Consider the following 18,808-nt stretch of genomic DNA (forward strand, 5'->3'; position numbering starts at 1 on the left):
CTTCAGCGGTTGTGTCGGGAAGGTGAGCATCATAGAATGCCAATTTAATAGAAGAAAGCATTCTTGCATTGAGGGAGTACTTGAGTGGAGGCCCAATGTCATTCTGCTACCTTAATACTAAACCTATAAATATATGCATATATCAGGCAGTGTTTTGTTGGGTTGTACATAAGGGCTCTCTAAACTTTGATCCATGTCACAATTTTTTTAAGTAAGTGAATAAATAAAAGTAATGATGCTTCCATGCCAAAAGCTTGAGCCTGGACAGGTTTGTTAGATGGAGCTAACATAGGTCCATCAAAGCCCGTATGATGAGAGCATCATTTATTTTCAAATGTTAGGAGATAAACATTGTGTTTGGCACCAAACTTTGCTTTGGGAAAAATAAAAATGAATCAAGAACAGCAAAAACTTATATATGGCAAAAATCCCTCAATTAGAAAACAAAAAAACTCTGCTACATGCTACCTGGGGAAATGAGCATTTGGTATTTCCATGGTTAGGATGTAAACTGGTATAACACAGTCTTTGAAACTCAAAAATCTCAAACTCACTTCCATCGAGTCCTAACGACCCTATAAGACTGTTTAGAACTGCTCTGCTGGGCATCTGAGACTGTAAATCTTTACAGGCATAGAAAACATCATCTTTCTCTTGCATAGTGGCTCATGTGTACAAACTGCTGACCTTGCAGTTAACAGCTCAACGTATGACCACTACTCCACCAGGCTCCTGTCCAAAGGGTAACATTTTACAAAAAACAATTATGAGTAAGAAAAGCAAGTTAGAGAACAGCATTGTGATAGTCTATACTCATATTTTAAATTATTTCTATAAATATATATAGTAATGTTTCTAGAAAGTTTATCTCTAAATGATAGGTTTCTCGATGATTTTAACTTCCATCTTTTAATATATATATAACAAATAAAAGTTTTATTGTAAAAAAATAAGGCTACTTTAAAAAATAAATGTTTCTTTAGGAATCACCTTTCAGCAGAGATGCCACCCCACCTTCAATGCTCCATTAATCTCATGTGTCATTTGAAAGGGTGGGCATTTATTGCATGAGGAGAACAGTGACCACTTAGTGAAATCAATGGAATAGGAACTCTTTCTCTTTTTCCATAGGCTTGTACCCACCATCAGCCTCCAGCAACTTGTGTTACAAACCGAGAATTTTGCATTTTAGTACTGCTGTTGAAGTTAAGCAAATATAATTATCCACATGTACCCTGTTCATTTTATATCGACTGTCTTCCTATATTTCAGTACTAACAATCTAATGCAAATTATGTTCCTGAGTGGTGCCAACGGTTAGCATGCTGATTTCTTTTCATTAAAAGGGTGGAAGTATGAGTCCACCGAAAGGTGCCTCAGAAGAAAGACATGGCAATCTATTTCAGAAAAATCAGACCTAGAAAACCCTATGAAACATAGGTCTACTCTGACAGTTGAGGTCACTATGAGTCAGCATTGACTCCACAGGAACTAGTTCAATGTAAAATGTAACTATAGATTTACATAGACACACTACATAGAAATTGTACATTCCACATATGCCTATCTGTAAGTTAGATTGAGATGATCTAACTGCTGGTTTCCTCCATCAGTCTGGATTATCCAAAGTCTAAATTAGTGGAGCCAAACAGTGAATAAACAAGTTTGCAGAGATAATCCTTTGGGCATCCACCTTTGGTTCTTACATTTATATTTGAAAAGAGTGTTTTCCTCGTAATTCTTCTAACATTTCATGCATTTTTTTTCTAGCACTTCCTAGAAGTTATAAGCAGCCCTGCCAGTTTGTGGATTCTTTTGAAAGAAAAAAATGTGTATTTTTATGGTTTTGTTTTTTCCAAAAGACAAAATACTACTAATTTGTTTTTTAAGTCAAACAGAAAATTATGAAGGCAAAGCCAGTTGTTAAAACAATTAGAAAATGAGTGGGACTTCTAAAAAGATGGTACTTCTAGCAAAAAACTGAAAATTGGCAAAATCAAGAGGGCATCATTTTTACTCTCAGATGATTAAAAGGGTTTGGCAAAGTCAGGGATAAGGATATAATTGAAATAATAAATTATGTGAAGTTAAAAGAACACATTTCTAAGAGAAATAAATAAATGTAAGTAAATGTAGAAAAATATATGTAAGTAGCATCATCTGAACCAGCCAGGAATCTGGGGCAATGGTTATAGATTTTGCCTTTTCTTTTCTTAAAAAGAAATCATTTTATTGTGGGCTTTTACAGCTCTTATCACAATCCATGCATACATTCGTTGTGTCAAGCACATTTGTACATATGTTGCCATCATCATTTTCAAAACATTTCCTTTCTACTTGAACCCTTGATATCAGCTCCTCATTTCCCCTCTCCCCCACTCTCCCTCCCTCATGAACCCTTGATAATTTATTAAAAAATATTCAGGTCTTACACCGATCACTGTCTCCCTTCACCCACTTTTCTGTTGTCTGTCCCCCTGCAAGAAGGTTATATGTAGAACCTTGTGACCAGTTCCCCCGTTTTCCCACCACCTTTCCCTTACCCTCCTGGTATCACTATTCATTATTGGTCCTGAGGAGTTTATCTGTCCTGGATTCCCTGTGTTGTGAGCTCTTATCTGTCCCAGTGTACATGCTCTGGTCTAGCTGGATTTGTAAGGTAGATTTGGGGTCATGATAGTGAGCAGGGAGGAAGCATTAAAGAACTAGAGGAACGTTGTATGCTTCATCAATGAGATTTTACCTTTTCAATGTCTAGTTTTGACTATATGGAATGATGTGCTATCTCCAACTTTTCTTCACTTGTCTCCTATCAAAAAATGTTGATACTTTCATCTAGATTTTTTAATGAAACTATTTAAATGATAACTTTCTACAAATGAATTTAGAAATAAAAACTCAAGGAAAGGGAGATTAGAATAAGCAATTCTAGTACTGTGTTCAGCTAAAAGGAGGAAAATATTTCATTAAATCCAGGAGTAGAACATTGTGAATAAAACAGAGCATTAGAAGTAGAACGTGAAAGGTACCTGTAATAGATTTTGTGTCAACCTGGCTGGACCACGATCTTCGATAGTTTGTCAGTAAGGACTCCCCCATAATGTGACCTAACCTAAGGTAAACAACTCCAAGCAATCCCTTACTCAGGTTACAACCTGATGACAAATCCTTGGGGGTGTGGCCTACTCCATATCTGCAACTAGATGCAGTGGAGAACTCCCTTGCATGTACCTAATATATATAAAGTGCATTAGAAAAAGAAAGGGAGATATTCCACCCAAAGGGGAAATTTTGGTCATGGACACCTTGAGCATATACATGTGTTAATAATTTCTGATAAATTTTTTCGTACCTATGTATCAAATATCCTTTCTTCCTAATAGAATATGGACAGATAAATAATAAAATAATAACAAACTGTATGTGTAATGACATCTATTTGATCAATTAGCCACAAGCCAGCATGTTCTCATCGACAAGAGTGAAAAATAGCGCCCAGTGTTGATTTTGCCTGGATGACACAGCTGATCAGTGCTGAGCACTGAGGCATTACTTTTGCCTTATACCCAGTGAGTCCTCCCTAAGAGTGCCACTTTCTCATCCTCCCAGAGCTAGAACCTTAATTCAGGGCTCTCGTCATGTTCATCTTCCATCTCTGATTTCCAGAAATCATTTGATGGCTCATTAGTCTCTGCTACAAGGCTTTCTTTTGGTAAGCTTGTGAAATTCCTAACTTATGGCTTGTTTTTTGAATATCAGTGAATGTCTACACTGGGAGGTATTTAGAGTCAGATAGAACATGTGCCAACCTAGTAAAGAATTTGTTTACATCAAGGTCCAGGTGAATCTGGGTCAACCATATCCTAAACAAGCTAACCAAGAGTTTTTCTGTTCTTATGATAAAGGATACATAATAACAACTCTGACTTAGGTTCCCTTGGAGATTTACCTCACAATGTACAATCAAATTTTGATATGGCATGTAGGGAACGTTTATGCTAATGATAATAAAAGCACAAAGAACTCAAACTCTCTGCCATCAAGTTGACTTCCACCATAGCGACCGTATAGGGCAGGGTAGAAGAGCCCATGTGGATTCTTGAGGCTGTAAATCTTTGCAGGTCTAGAAAGCCTCATCTTTCTCCCACAGTGTGGCTGGAGGTTTCCAACTGCTGACCTTGCAGTTAACAGTGCAATATGTAAATAGTGATGAATCCACTATTAGAAGTCCCTGGTAGTGCAGGGCTAGACACTCTTCTGCCAAGCACAAAGTTGACAATGCCAACCCACCAGCAACTCCATAGGAGAAAGCTGTGTGTGTGTGAGTCTAGGTAGACTAGAGAAACAAATCCATGGACACACATAAGTGTATAAGAAAAAGATTTATATACAAGTGCAATTGAACATTGAGAAAGCATCCCAGCCCAGCCTAGATCAAGTCCATAAGTCTGATACTAGCCCATATGTCTGATAGCAATCTATAAAGTCCTCTTCAGGCTCACGAAACACACACAATGACGCTGACTGTAGATCACAGACCAGTGGGTAGAAGTCCTTCGATCCAGTGTCATTTGGAAACATCTCAGCGTTGGTAGGGGTCTTTGCAAAAGGGTGAATCCATGTGTCTTGTCAAATGCTATGTCTCCCAGGGTGTGTGCAGAGAGAGAGATAGTTTCTCCTGCCTCTAAGAAGGAAGTACTGGATTTCCCAGAATTCTCAGGAGAAGGCCATGCCCACACAGAGGTCTCATTGGCTATCTCCAGATTGACAGGCTAGACTCCACCCTACATTCTTAATCCTCAAATTGACACCAGATTAGATGACTACCACACTGTATCAGTCTGCTTCCATAAAAGTAACATATTTGGAAACCTTATGGGACAGTTCTACTCTGCCCTATAGGGTCACAGTGAATCAGAATCTACTTGATGCAATAGGATAGGGTTTTGTTTTGCTCAAACCGTTAATATACTCAATGGCTAACCCAAAGGTTGGCAGTTCGAGACCAATCAGAGGCATCTTGGAAATGTAAGACATGACAAAATAATAATAATTTATAAATTATCAAGGGTTTCTGAGGGAGGCTGGGTGGGAGAGGGAGGGGGGAAATGAGCTGATACCAAGGGCTCAAGTAGAAAGCAAATATTTTGAGAATGATGATGGCAACAAATGTACAAATGTGCTTAACACAATGTATGCATGTATAGATTGTGATAAGAGTTGTATGAGTCCCAAATAAAATGATTTTTAAAAATTAAAATTAAAAAAAAAGAAAGACCTGGAACTCTACTTTTTTTTAAAAGCCACTGAAAACTCCATGGAGCACTAAGGAGGTAAGCAAAGGACCTGAACAGAAGTTTCACAGGGATTAAGAAAGCTGATGGTGCCCTGCTATCAAAAGATATAGCATGTGGGGTCTTTAAGACTTGAAGATAAACAAGCGGCCTTCTAGCTGAGAAGCAACAAAGCCCACATGGAAGAAGCACACCAGCCTGTGTGATCATGAGGTGTCAATGGGATCAGGTATCAAGCATCTAAGACCCAGAACAAAAGCATACCCAATGTGAATGGAGGCGGGGGGCATGAAGTGGAGACCCATTTCACAGGGGCAGAAATCAAAATGGCCAATAAACATATGAGAAAATGTTCCCAATCATTAGCCATAAGAGAAATTCATATTAAAACAACTATAAGATACTACCTAACACCCTCAAAGATAGCAAAATTCAAAAAATCAGAAAATAACAAGTGTTGGAGAGGCTGTGGGGAGATAGGAACTCTCGTCCACTGCTGGTGGACCTGTAGGTATGTACAGCCATTATGGAAATTGATTTGGCAGTATCTAAAACAGATGGAAATTGAGTTACCATATGACCCAGCAATCCCCTTACTGGGCATATACCCAGAAGAGGCAAAAAAACAAACCACGGCCAGACATCTGTGCTCCAATGTTCATCACAACACAGTTCACAATTGCAAGGAGTTGGAAACAACCCAAATTTCCATCAACAGACAAATGGATCAAAAAAACTGTGGTACATACATATAATGAAGTACTACGCATCCCTAAAAAGCAGCGATAAACTCATGGAGCACATTGCCTCATGGGAAGAACTGGAGGAAAGCATGCTAAGTGAAGTAAGCCAACACATAAGGACAAGTATAACATGAGTCCACTGAAGTAAGCTTAAAAAAAATGGGGCATAGGGGAAAAGCTACTATATACATACATCCCTGGGGTGAGGTCCAGCTACTATGGCAGGGGCCAAACCCAATCCAAGGATACACACAGCAGCCAACTAAATAGGAGGATAAAAGAAAGAGGGGGGGGAAAGACATGGGGGGGTGGAGCAGGGCACTAACCCACCCAAGGGGAGGGTATTGTTTATATCTCCACAGAAGAGAGAGAGAAGGATGTCCAATTGGCTGCAGATGAGCATTGGGTCTCCACTCCATGTCCCTCCCACCCACATTCACATTGGGTATGCATTTGTTCTGGGTCTTAGATGCCTGATGCCTGATACCTGATCCCATCGACACCTCATGATCACACAGGCTGGTGTGCTTCTTCCATGTGGGCTTTGTTGCTTCTCAGCTAGAAGGACGCTTGTTTATCTTTAAGCCTTAAAGACCTCAGATGCTATATCTTTTGATAGCAGGCACCATCAGCTTTCTTCACTACATTTACTTATGTACCCATGTTGTCTTCAGCAATCGTGTGGGAAAGGTGAGCATCACAGGATGCCAGATTATTAGAACAAAGTGTTCTTGTATTGAGGGAGTACTTGAGTTGAAGCCCAATGTCTAACCTTAATTCTTAACATACAGATACGAGTACATAGATCCATTCCCCTCTCGTTATATGTATATATTTACATATATACATGGCTGTATTTAAACCTATGAAAATGTCCTTTGCCTCCTGGTTCTTTCCTCTATTTCCTTTTACTTTCCTCTTGTCCCACCATCATGTTCGGCCTTCATTGAGGTTTAATAATTCCTCACTGCTACATTGCCCTTGATTAAACCCCTTCTCTCCATTGATTTTAGCTCACTTATTGTTCCGTTGTCCCTGGGTTTGTTTCCCCCCACTCCTTCCTTTCTCCAACCTCCCCTTCTCCCATATCCCCCCATTCTTCTCATCTCTGAATTGTTTATCCTGCCTATCTTATCTAGATAGGCATGCAGAGACATTAATAAGCGCGAAAAACAGGCAAAGCCAAACAAAACAACAAAGGAAGTCAAGGCCAATAAAACAACAACAACAACAAAAAGAAAGCCACTGAAAAAAAAAGAAAGCCACTGACAAAAATAGAAAAGCCGATAAATAGTTCAAGGTCTGTTTGTTGGCCTTTAGGAGTGTTTTCCAGTCGAGTTTTCACACTCTGTCTCCAAAGTCTATTTTGGGTATTCCCGGGGGATGCATAAATTAAAAAAAAATTTTTTAACTCTATGGAGCACAGTTCTACTCTGATACCCAGGGGTGGTCTCCGTAAATCAGAATTGACTTGATGGCAACTGGTGCTGCTTAACCCACTATGATGGACACTAGACTTTAGAACTCAGAATCATACCCTGCTGCATTATTTATTAATGCACACAAATGCTTCTCAGCACCATCACAGAGGCTCTGGTGTCCACCTCCATATATAACCCTGGCCTGCTCCCAGCTAGGCACTGTCTTACACCTAAGACCTACTAGGTGAGCATAGCCTCTCCTAATACCATCATTTATCAATGATTGGGAAATGGCTATATCAATCTGAACCAATACAAAGTAATGACTGGGATCAAGTGGAAAACAAAATACACCTACTCCTTACTTCCTATCTGACATTTCACATTTACAATTATGAGAAATCTACTCTTCTATTTTGTGCATTGATGATTTGTGTCTGGCAGGAATGAATGCTGAGATGTGAGGTAAGAGTAACACTGACTGTGAAGGTTAAGGTTATGTGTCAATTTGGTAGGACCAAATTGGTTTGGCAATTATGTAGTGATATCATTTGTCAGTTATGTAATAATGTTGTCATCCCTTATTTTATGATCCATTTTTGCATAATGTAGATTTTCATAGAACAACCTGATCTTTAGACCCTAAGCATATTGAGAAATGAGTATTGAGTATGGGAATATCTGAAAATTGCCCTTAGGAACTAATGTGTTGATCTGAAAATTTTATAGTGTTAGAAAAAAAAATACACAAGTATTCACCCTGCAGTATTTGCTTAAAATTTGGAGATGAGTCATAGACCTAATTTGCCCTTAGAATCACATTGGGAATAACTGATTTGTTGTGTCTTAACACTGGAGCATGCACCATGTTCAATCTTATAAAAGATGCCATTTCACCATGGTGGAATGTAGACGTAGCTGCAACTTGGTTCTACTTATGGACTACAGTCCTGCTTTGTGTTCTTGAGGTAGAGGGAAATATAGTCAAAGCCAACACAGAGGCTTTTTGTTGGTTCCAAGTAGTATTGTTAGATAGACTAGCTTTTTTGAGAAATAAGTGTGAGTCTCTACTTTGGAAGCAAAGGATAAATGCAGTGGATACCACAGCCAGAATAGTAATTATGTTATCTGTCTTGTCATGGAATGTGACTATAGTAATTGCAACATTTTCCCCCATCATTGAAGCCTATAATTATAGTGCAGATAACAGGATTATGTGCTAACTTGAGCTGTTTTAATCACCTATTTTACTCTGAAACATAATGGTAAATTTCCACAGTTGTTCCCTGGTGACCAACTCTTTTCGACATCTGTTTTCTTATAACTCAGCTCAGTACTGAGAAGAGGAAGCAGTGAGGTTGTGGGCATCCTGAAAGACTTTAGGGAAAACAAACTTTAGACTTGAGGGGAAAAGCATAAAGGTAAGATAGTTTTACACTTGGAACCAAAATAAAACCTTATCTTTGAAAGCTAATTGTATGAGGGAGCTTCAAAACATTCGTGGAAAAATAAAATGAAAAGTTAATAGAATATTTCTCTCATATATTATGCCTCAAAGATGGCAAATATTTTATGGGATTTGGCAGTGTCTGTAGCCTGTATTTTATGTGCACAGAAAGAAAGCTTCAACCAAAGAAATAAATCTAGGGTTGATTAAGAAAAACCTCCAGGGAGTGCAGAGTGGAGACCCAAAGCCCATTTGTAGGCCGCTGGACATACCCTTACAAAAGGGTCTGGGGAGGAGACAAGCCAGTCAGGGTGCGAGGTAGCAACGATGAAACATACAACTTTCCTCTAGTTCCTAAATGCTTCCTCCTCCTCCACTATCATGATCCCAATTCTACCTTACAAATCTGGCTAGACCAGAGGATGTACACTGGTACAGATAGGAACTGGAAACACAGGGAATCCAGGGCGGATGATCCCTTCAGGACCAGTGGTGTGAGTGGCGATACTGGGAGGGTGGATGGAGGGTAGGTTGGAAAGGGGGAACCGATTACAAGGATCTACATGTGACCTCCTCCCTGGGGGACGGACAACAGAAAAGTGGGTGAAGGGAGACGTCGGGCAGGGTAAGATATGACAAAATAATAATTTATTTTGAAGGAATTCGTGAGGGAAGGAGAAAGTGGGGAGGGAGGGGGAAAATGAGGAGCTGATATCAGGGGCTTAAGTGGAGAGGAAATGTTTTGAGAATGATGAGGGCAATGAATGTACAAATGTGCTTTACACAATGGATGTATGTATGGATTGTGGTAAGAGTTGCATGAGCCCCTAATAAAATGATTTTTTAAAAAAAAGAAACCCCTCCAACTCAATTTAAGGAGCTGGTTGAGATTAAATCATGCCTGGACACTAAGCTATGTATCTAGATGTCATCTTTCTTTTCTTTTTTTAACCCCCTCCCCGCCCCTGTCTCTCGAGTGTCGTCTTTCATGTGGAAGGCTTATCAGATGTTCATTTGTTGGTGTGTTATTATTTGCCATTGGGTCCAGTGATGTACCCCCTCGAGAGTACTCTCAGAATTAAACTAGTCAAATCCATACTTGAAGAAAGTAGACAAGTACAAGTAAACTTACCAGCAGAGGAGCATGGTGAGTGCTAATTTAGCAAGCCAACCTCTGGCCAATTGGCTCACTATTGGAAGCAGACTCCATAGGGTGATTGGCTCACTGTTGAAAGCAGACTCTGTAAGGGGGTCATCAGGCACACAAGCCTCACATAAGGAGGATCTTGGAAGCACTGGTTGGTAGTTTCTACCCAAGGCATCAGGAAAGGAGTATGGTCCAGCTTAGGAGACTTAGCTATTAGGCTTTCCTTTGCAAGAATGTCCCTTATTATATAAAAAAAGATGCAACCTAGGTATGAGACTTCCTTTGTTCATACACTTCATAGGGAGCTTGTCCACAAAAAGAATGGGTGGTCAAAAAGGCCAGGGGGACAAAAGTTTTCTGCCTACTATATTGGTAGAGTTGTCATTGCTAATTAGCAAGGTGACATCTGCTGCATTGTGTTTACGACTTCTTGGTTCCAGTGTTACTAGAAGAGTGATCTTGAGTAAGTTTCCTAACCTTTTTGCCTCAGTCCCTTCACCTGTATAATGGCTGTAAAGATAGTACTTATTAGATTGTTTAAATGAGGGGATACGCATGATGCATTTAGCATACTGCCTGGCACATGGTAAGCATTCAGTACATGTTACCTTTTATTTTTATTATGGCTTGATACAAGTGTGTCTTGAACTTGTTTAACATGAGTTTGCCACCAGAGAAGAGCCATTCTCAATGTGCTAGAAAATCATGTTTCCAGGCCTATAATGCTGAGGCCTCACTTGTGGATAAAGTGGGAGATTTACCAAGGTAGCTGCTACCGTGTGGGACAGACATGGGTTTTACCACAGGAATTTGGGGGGTGCAAATGCTTAACAACCTTGGCTGCTAACTAAAAAGGCTAGAGGGTTGAGTCTATCCAGAGGTCCTTCACGAGAAAGGCCTTGTGCTTTACTTGTGAAACATCAGTCACTGAAAATCCCACGCACACAGTTATCCTCTGACACACAGAGAGCCACCAGGAGCCCGGATTGACCCCACAGCAGCTAGTGTGTGTTTCATTGCCTCTCTTCAGGGAACCATGGTGGAATGCAGCAGTCTCTTTTGCTGTTTTAGCACCTACTAAGGAGCTCTGGTGGTATAGTGGTAAGTGCTTGGCTGTTAACTGAAAGGCGGGAGATTTGAACCCAATAACGCATAGGTTCCTAAACTTAATTTGTCTACTGTCTCCTTTTCAGAAAGAAAAAACAGAACAAAAAAGACACAGCAACTCTCTGACAAAGAAAAAGCCCATTATACATGATAAATTGTAGGTATCTGCTTTTGCAACCACCCAGGATTGGTCCAGTGGTATCACCCACTTCAGGAAACACTGCACCAACTGCTCCGAGTGAGAGAGATGTAGCTGTCTGCTTCCATAAAGATCACAGCCTTGGACACCTGATGGAGCAATTCGACCTTGTTCTACTCATAGACTTGCTATGAGTCACAATTTGGGCTCTCTCAATTAGCTAAAATGTCGATGCTCAATAAATACTTTCCCAATGAAATAATATGTTTTATAGAGAATTCTAAATAAACTGGGGCATGTCCAAAAAGTGAAATAAGAAAATAGAATATTTGAGAGGGATAATGGTCAGATAAGGCATTCTTCAATGAACCACTAGGAAGTCAAGGACCTAGTTTTAAAAGACCTCAAAGGAGCACTTAGGTAGATGTTAGAGGACAGTGGTCAGTCCCAACATGAGAACCCATTAGTGTGGGCTGGCCAGGGTAGCAGTAAAGTGATTGCCAGAGGGGTCACTAGGTGAATTCACAAGTATTGGGGGGTAGTCCAGCAGTATCTGTATCTCTGGACACAGTGAGAATCAAGGAATAGAGAGAGAGGGGTCAAGACTTAAGCAGCTGAGGAAAGCACTTGGGTTTAGCTCAGAAGGCGACGACAACAACAGTGCATCGTGCATACCTCATACTCTTATTCTGGGCCTGACACACTTCTTGTGAGTCTTGTCTTCATGTGTATGCATTATAGCATTAGGGCCTGAAAGGTCAAATTCCCTGCTCTTGTACTCCTATTACCTGTGATAGCTTCACGGTTTCCCTGCAATCCTGTTCTTCGTTGAGTCTGTAAACCTAGAAGAACCCTGTATGGGTGTCTTGTAAATCACTACACACTTCAAACATCCCCACGCAACTGAACTTGCAATGACTTAGGATCAGAAATACTCAACACATTACACTTAGAGGTACACTCATCGACTATCGGAATCAAAGGGGGAAAAGCCCTATTGGTGTAGTGGTTACGAGTTGGGCTGCAATCTGAAAGGTCATCAGTTCAAAATCACCAGCATCTATCCCCTCAGGAGGAATATGGGGCTTTCTACTCCCATAAACACTCACAATCTCAGAAACTCAAAGGGATAGTTCTACACTGTTCATAAAGGGTCCTGAGTCGGCATCAACTCGATGGCAGCGAGTTTGGTTTGTTGAATATATGAGAAAAATATAACACTCCTGCATTTTGCAAGCAAGGCGATAAAAGCTCAGAGAAGTTGATAACTTGCCCAAGGTCCAATAGTTGGCTTAGAGTCAGAAATAGAACTAGAAACCTGATGTTCTTTGATACCCTTTTCTCCGTGCCACAATCCCAGCAAATGTAGGCTTTGTCAGGCATTACATTGATTCATCTGTTCAATTTCTACTTGATTTATTTGAGGGGAGAATTCACTATATTCCTCTACTAAAATTGTTTATAAGAATCCAGCCACTGCTAAAGTCTGGAATGTAAAGGACAAGTGGAATCTTTTTAAACTTTGGAAGATGAACCAGTTTTAAAATCCCAGAAGGGAAAGTATGTGGTTTCATGCCACAGAAGCAATAAGTTTTGTTTTATTTTGTTTTTTCACTCAGTTATGGAGTGTTTTTATCATCCTAGAGAATATTTAAACACTAAAATGTAATGAAAGGATTTCATTGGACTGCTGTAAGCCTCTAACAATCACGTGTAGTCAGAACAGTCTAATTGGCAAGGTGAGTGAATGCACAGGTCATTCATTGGTCGGGGACAGTGCAGAGCAAAAGGAGCTGTAACCTTTTCTGTCTAGTGATGCTCATTGGCACTCCACTCTTGGTCTCCAGCTTTCTTCTGTAACAAGGGACCTGAGCTGGATTGGAAGGCATTTTCATACACTAGACATCAACAACCAGGAAAGAATCTTGGATGGAAATGAAGGGGCAAGACTTTCTGTTCAGGAAATGTTAATTTCAAAATTTGTGCTTGTCATACTAACTAAGTGTACGTTCTGTTGAGAAAGGCACAAGACTCTATTTTGGGCCGTGAGGATTCATCAGGTTGCACAAACAGCTAAGGCAGCTGGCTTCAAACTGGTCTCCCTCCAGCCTGGGCATAGCCTTGGCATTAGCCCTACACCTGCATGACTTGGCATCTGGAGTTCTCCAGGTACTGGACCTCAGCAGATCATGCCCACTGACCCTGTGCTCTTTGCTCCTTGCAGGTCTCCCAGGCAGCAGCGGATTTGCTTGCGTACTGTGAAGCCCACATACAGGAAGACCCCCTCATCATCCCTGTACCTGTGTCAGAAAATCCCTTCCGAGAGAAGAAGTTCTTTTGTAACATCCTCTAACTTCGTCTGTGAGGAAATGTCTCTGTATCAGTCCATGAATCTCCCTCATCAAAATTGTGCATGCTCTGAGCCCCCATAAAGCCTAGCCCACACTCCCATACCAGGGCAGTTCCTTAGCCTGACCTGGGTTTTCACTTTGGTTTTGGGTTTTGTTTTTTCACATTGCATTATGATTCATTTTTATTTGCTTTAATGATTGGCAAAAAATAGGTATTTTTCATAGCCAAGTAACTCATTACCAAATAAAAAGAAATATAGACTATTTAGTATATTACAGTGGATACTTTATAGGAAAGAAAGCTGTGATCAATGTTCCCCCACTCGCAATAATTCCATATTAAACTAGACCAATTTGAGCATCAGAAAGATGCATATGTGGGAAAAGTTTCTACTTACCTCCCTGGAGAAAGCAGCCCTGGAAATGCTCTGACCTGGTTTTCCATCGCCCTGTTTGAAAGGAAGGAGCCCCGGTGGCCGCGGGTTACAGGTTGGGCTCCTACCCACAAAGCCAGCAGCTTGAATCCTCCAGGCACGCTGTAGAAGAAAGATGACACTTTCCACGCCTTTAAAGATTTACCATCCTGGAAACCCTGTGGGGCAGGGGGGGGGCGTCCATAGGGTCAGTGTGACTCAGAATGGACTCTCTAGCAGTGAGTTTGGGTAATTTAAAGGAAGCAATGCGGAGGATTGGAATGATTTTCTCAGTTTGTATCCTCCTGGGACTATTTTGCAGATGCTGCTGGAGGGTCCGTTTTCCTGCTTTCCCAAAGGCTTGTTACTGACCTTTTGCTACAAATCTAGATGTCAAATGCACACATTAGCACATATGACAACTGTTCGTCTTGTGCCCTCTAGCCAACCTGCTAAACCTGCCAAGGGAATTATGTGCCCTCTCCATAAGTTATTTTCACCTGCTTCCTCCTGTCTGGCATTATGTGAGTATGTGAGTCTTGTGGGACTTTGAGTGGCCCGTGCCTTGCAGGGGTGAGTCATATGGCAGCAGCCTGCTATGTAACAGGCCCTGGTCAAAGCATTCCGTCCCCCAACCATTCCGTGTGTGTGTGTGTGTGTGTGTGTGTGTGTGTGTGTGTGTGTGTGTGTGTGTGTCTGCTTTAGAGATAGGAAAACGGAGGCAAAGTTTAAGTAACTGAGGCACAGAGAAATTAAGTAATTAGCCCATAGATAGTAAACAGGAAAGCTGGGATTTAAGTGCAGGAAGTCTGACCTCAGAATACTCTCCTAACCCAAGTACTGCCACCTGCAGGCCACCTGAACTGCATCACACAGGGATACAGACACTTGTGCTGCTGTGGACCATCCACTCCCTCCTTCGTTAGTAGGAGGCACGTTGACCCCACACCCTGGCAATTCACAGAAAAGTATACTTGGATCCCTAGAGAAAGGCTAGACAGCCATGAATTAGCTCTTGATTTTCTGAGGCAATCCTGCAGGTGTGACTAAAATCCTGCCACCCCTAAAGAAAGAGGAGGAGGCAGCACAGGGGAAAATAATTCTTTGTCTCAGTTTACTTAGTGTCATTTGCTTAAAAACTGACTCTCCTCTTTGGAGATAATGGTAATTAGTACCCCTGTATTACTGCCTACGAAGAAATAGGAAGGTGCTATACAGATCAAAGCGGTGATTATTATTATTTAAAACACATGAATGTACTAATTGCCAGGATATAGCAGGGAAGAATGCAACAGCTTCAAAGATAACATGGTTTAGTTGGAGGAATAATGTACAATTGTCTACAAAGAAACAAATATAGTTTTTGGATCAATTAATTGCTTGCTCCTCTTGTTAATGACTTTACTAAATTTTAATTCTTTGATTCTTTTGTTGAAACCCACTCCTGGTTTTATTAAAGTTTACTGATAATGCAGTATTGTTAGGAAGCTGGGTACCCAAGTTGCAGAAGAATTGTATGCTGTACGTGATCATAAGATTCCAAGTCTTTCTGTGTTTTTGATTTGTGCCCAAGGGCCCTTTATTCTGTTGTCTGTGTCAACATTAACCTGATAAAGCAAACCGCAATCCATAAAAATCACATCAAAGACGCCAGGAAAGTAGGACAGCCATGAGATTTGCTGTTTTATCATTAGCCAAGCCTTCTCTCTTGTTCTTCCTTTCACCAACCCTCCACATTCTGTCCCCCATTATTCTCTCCTTTTTCCTTTTTCTCCTCTTTGCTAAGAGATGACACACACACATACACACACACACTTATACTATAGCTCTTCTATCCAAGCCTACAACAGTTTGTAGGATTTCCTGGCCCTTCACAGCATCCCTCGAAGTCAGTGTTCCCCTTGACAATGGCAACCTCATGCACGTGGACAGAAGGCACATAGACGTGTGAGTGAGTACCTTCGCCCCTGTAGCAGCCATTGAACGGGGAGGGATACATAACCTGCTTGCACAGGACGCACCTGCAGTGCACACTTGTCATGTTTCACTTTCATTTTGGCCAACATCTCTCACACTCACACACACACACACACACACACACACATCCTCCTCCTATCTAGGGAGATGACTCCATGTGTTTAGATTTGGTGGGGTGCAGTGCCATGTTCCATGTGAAAGCTGAGGTGGGAAATCACCTCTCCCTCTTTTTTTTAAATTAAATACTTGTATTGGGGGCTCTCACATCTCATCACAATCCATACATTCATCATTGTGTCAAGCATATTTGTACATATGCTGCCATCATCATTTTCAAAGCATTTTCTTCCCACTTGAGCCCTTGATATCAGTTCCTCATTCCCCCCCCCCATGAACCCTTGATAAGTTATAGATTATTATTTTTGTATCTTGCATCGTCTTCTGTCACCCTTCACCCACTTTTCCATTGTTCACATTCCTGGAAGGGGGTTATATGTTGATTGCACCTCTCCCTCTTATGTGCACCCTTTGAACTGCGCCAGCAGAACTAGCCTGTGACCTGGGAGGGACTATTTGGACTCCACTTAGGATTTTGGAGAAAGTGACACAGAAATAAAAGACCATGAGACTCATTTCCTGGTTGCTGCAGTGGTGTCCAGGGCTGGCCATCACTCTGCAAAAGATGATGGTATCCACCTGCGAGGGTAGTCAGGGACTGCAAAGTCCCGGCTAAAACATCCATATTTCTCTCCTTGGCTCCCGAGAGTTGTCTCCGCTCCCATCCATTCCCTAGGCCTCCCTTCTAGCTTTTGTGTCAATTATTTGATCCTGCAGGCTCCATCCAATAAGTCCCTTATGCTTTCATGAGATAGTTTGAATTGGATATGTGTTTCCTGTGCTCTAAGAGCTCCATTCTTAGGTGTGTACCAACAGACATGTGTACTTACAGTCACCAGAAGGCATGTACTCGAATGTTCGTAGAAGCACTCTTTTATCATAACCCCAAACTGGAAAGTGCCCAGATGCCGATGTCAAGTGATTTATGGTAGATTCACAATGGAATACGACCCAGCAATAAGTGTGAACAACTACACACTGCAACTTGGGTGAATCTCACAGCCTAATACACAGCAAGACAAGGCAGAGTGCATGCTCCACCTGTATGAAACCATTTATAGAAAGTGCAAATGTAGTGTATGCTGTTCAAGTAGGGTCAGTAGTTTCTCTTGAAGGTTGCTTAACAGAAAGGGGCCATCAAGGGAGATGATCTGTTTCTTGGTCTGGTTGCTGGCTACCTGGGGATATTTCATTTGTGAAAATTCTTCAAACTGTACATTTAAGATTTGTGCACTCTTTTTGTATGTGTGTTGTACTTAAATAAAAGTTGGCTTCTGTGGTCAACAACACAAAAATCTAAGGGTTTTTTTTCTTTTGTGGCACTGTGCTCAACTTTTCATTCCTGTTTAGATATGATCTGGACAGTTTACGTGTGCTTGACAGCACTGAGATAACAATATACCTGTAATGTATAACTAGCACTATGGGGAGGGTTCCCGGAAAGCAGGGCATGAGAACGTCACACCGTGGAAGGGTTATCTTTTGAGGCTACACTCGGGAATACTTTTGAGATATCTCAGATCAAGCACTCTATGATGAGACAAATGCTGTCCTCTTATCCTCACCTTCTTCCGGCCATCAAGGTGTATTCAGGGACTGACTTGCCACAAAGTCCTTGTCCCTAACACCAGCAACCAGCTCTGTGATGACAGGTCTTCTGAATGTAGTCCCAGCCTCCTAGACCACAAACACCTGGAGATATAGTTGGCATCACAAACTTCTGCTTTAGCTCTGTTCAGACCATCAAACCTCCAGTTGTTCAGGAGGGTTCCCAGTGCTGTCCCACATGCTCTTGGCTACCAAGAGGCCTCTGCCATTTCCTCCTCTCAGCTTAGCCCTGCTCAGGCCCAGGGAGATCACAGAATGGCTTAAGATTGGAGCCCAGCACTCCAGCACTCAGGGAGCTCCTCAATGAATTCATGAGCTGTGAGCTGCCTCCTCTGAGGGAGCTAGGGGAGGGGAGCACACCGAAGAAAAGAGCTTTATTCTGGAAGTTTTTCAAAGTTGAGACTAAAATAATAATGATGAAAACAATGTTTCTACCTGAGAATAATATGGACTATGTAGTATATAACACCTCTGTGGTGCAAAGAGTTAACATACTCAGCTGCTAACAGAAGGGTTGACAGTTCACATCTACTCAAAGGTGCCTGAGTAGACAAAGCCTGTAATCTGGTTCCCAATATTAGTCACCGAAAACCTTATGGTGCACAGTTCTCTGGCAAACATGGATCAACGAGTTGGAATTGACTCAACTAGTTCGTAGATTGTTCGTGTTGTTAGGTTGCATTGAGTGTGTTCCAACTCATAGTGACCCCATACACAAAAGAGAAAAACACTGCCTGCTCATGGACCAGCTTCACAATCCTTCCTGTTTGAGTCCATTGCTGCAGCCTCTGTGGCGAGCATCTTGCTCAGGACCTTCCTCTTGTTCACTTCTCTACTTCACCAAACAGGATGTCCTTCTCCAAGGAATGGTCTCTCCTGTTAAAAGGTCCAAATTATATGAAACAAAGCCTCATCATCCTTTTTTCTTCTTTTTTTTAAAATCGTTTTATTAGGAGCTCATACAACTCTTATCACAATCCATACATACATCAATTGTGTAAAGCACATTTGTACATTCATTGCCCTCATCATTCTCAAAACATT

At 41.3% G+C, this 18,808-nt stretch overlaps 1 protein-coding gene across 1 annotated transcript in view; it reads left to right on the top strand.

Annotated features, from left to right (window-relative positions):
• Positions 1 to 14,237, top strand: part of GNG4 (G protein subunit gamma 4) — a 71,660-nt gene extending 57,423 nt beyond the window's left edge. The window contains exon 4 of the mRNA XM_004712178.2: positions 13,523 to 14,237. Within this exon, the coding sequence (XP_004712235.1) occupies positions 13,523 to 13,651 (129 nt within the window). The 3' untranslated portion in view covers positions 13,652 to 14,237. The remainder of the gene's footprint in view (positions 1 to 13,522) is intronic.
• The last annotated feature ends 4,571 nt before the right edge of the window (positions 14,238 to 18,808 follow it).

Source organism: Echinops telfairi, unplaced genomic scaffold (assembly GCF_000313985.2).
Source record: "Echinops telfairi isolate 266 unplaced genomic scaffold, ASM31398v2 ScPeMD7_7424;HRSCAF=8462, whole genome shotgun sequence".
Taxonomy (NCBI): Eukaryota; Metazoa; Chordata; class Mammalia; order Afrosoricida; family Tenrecidae; genus Echinops; species Echinops telfairi.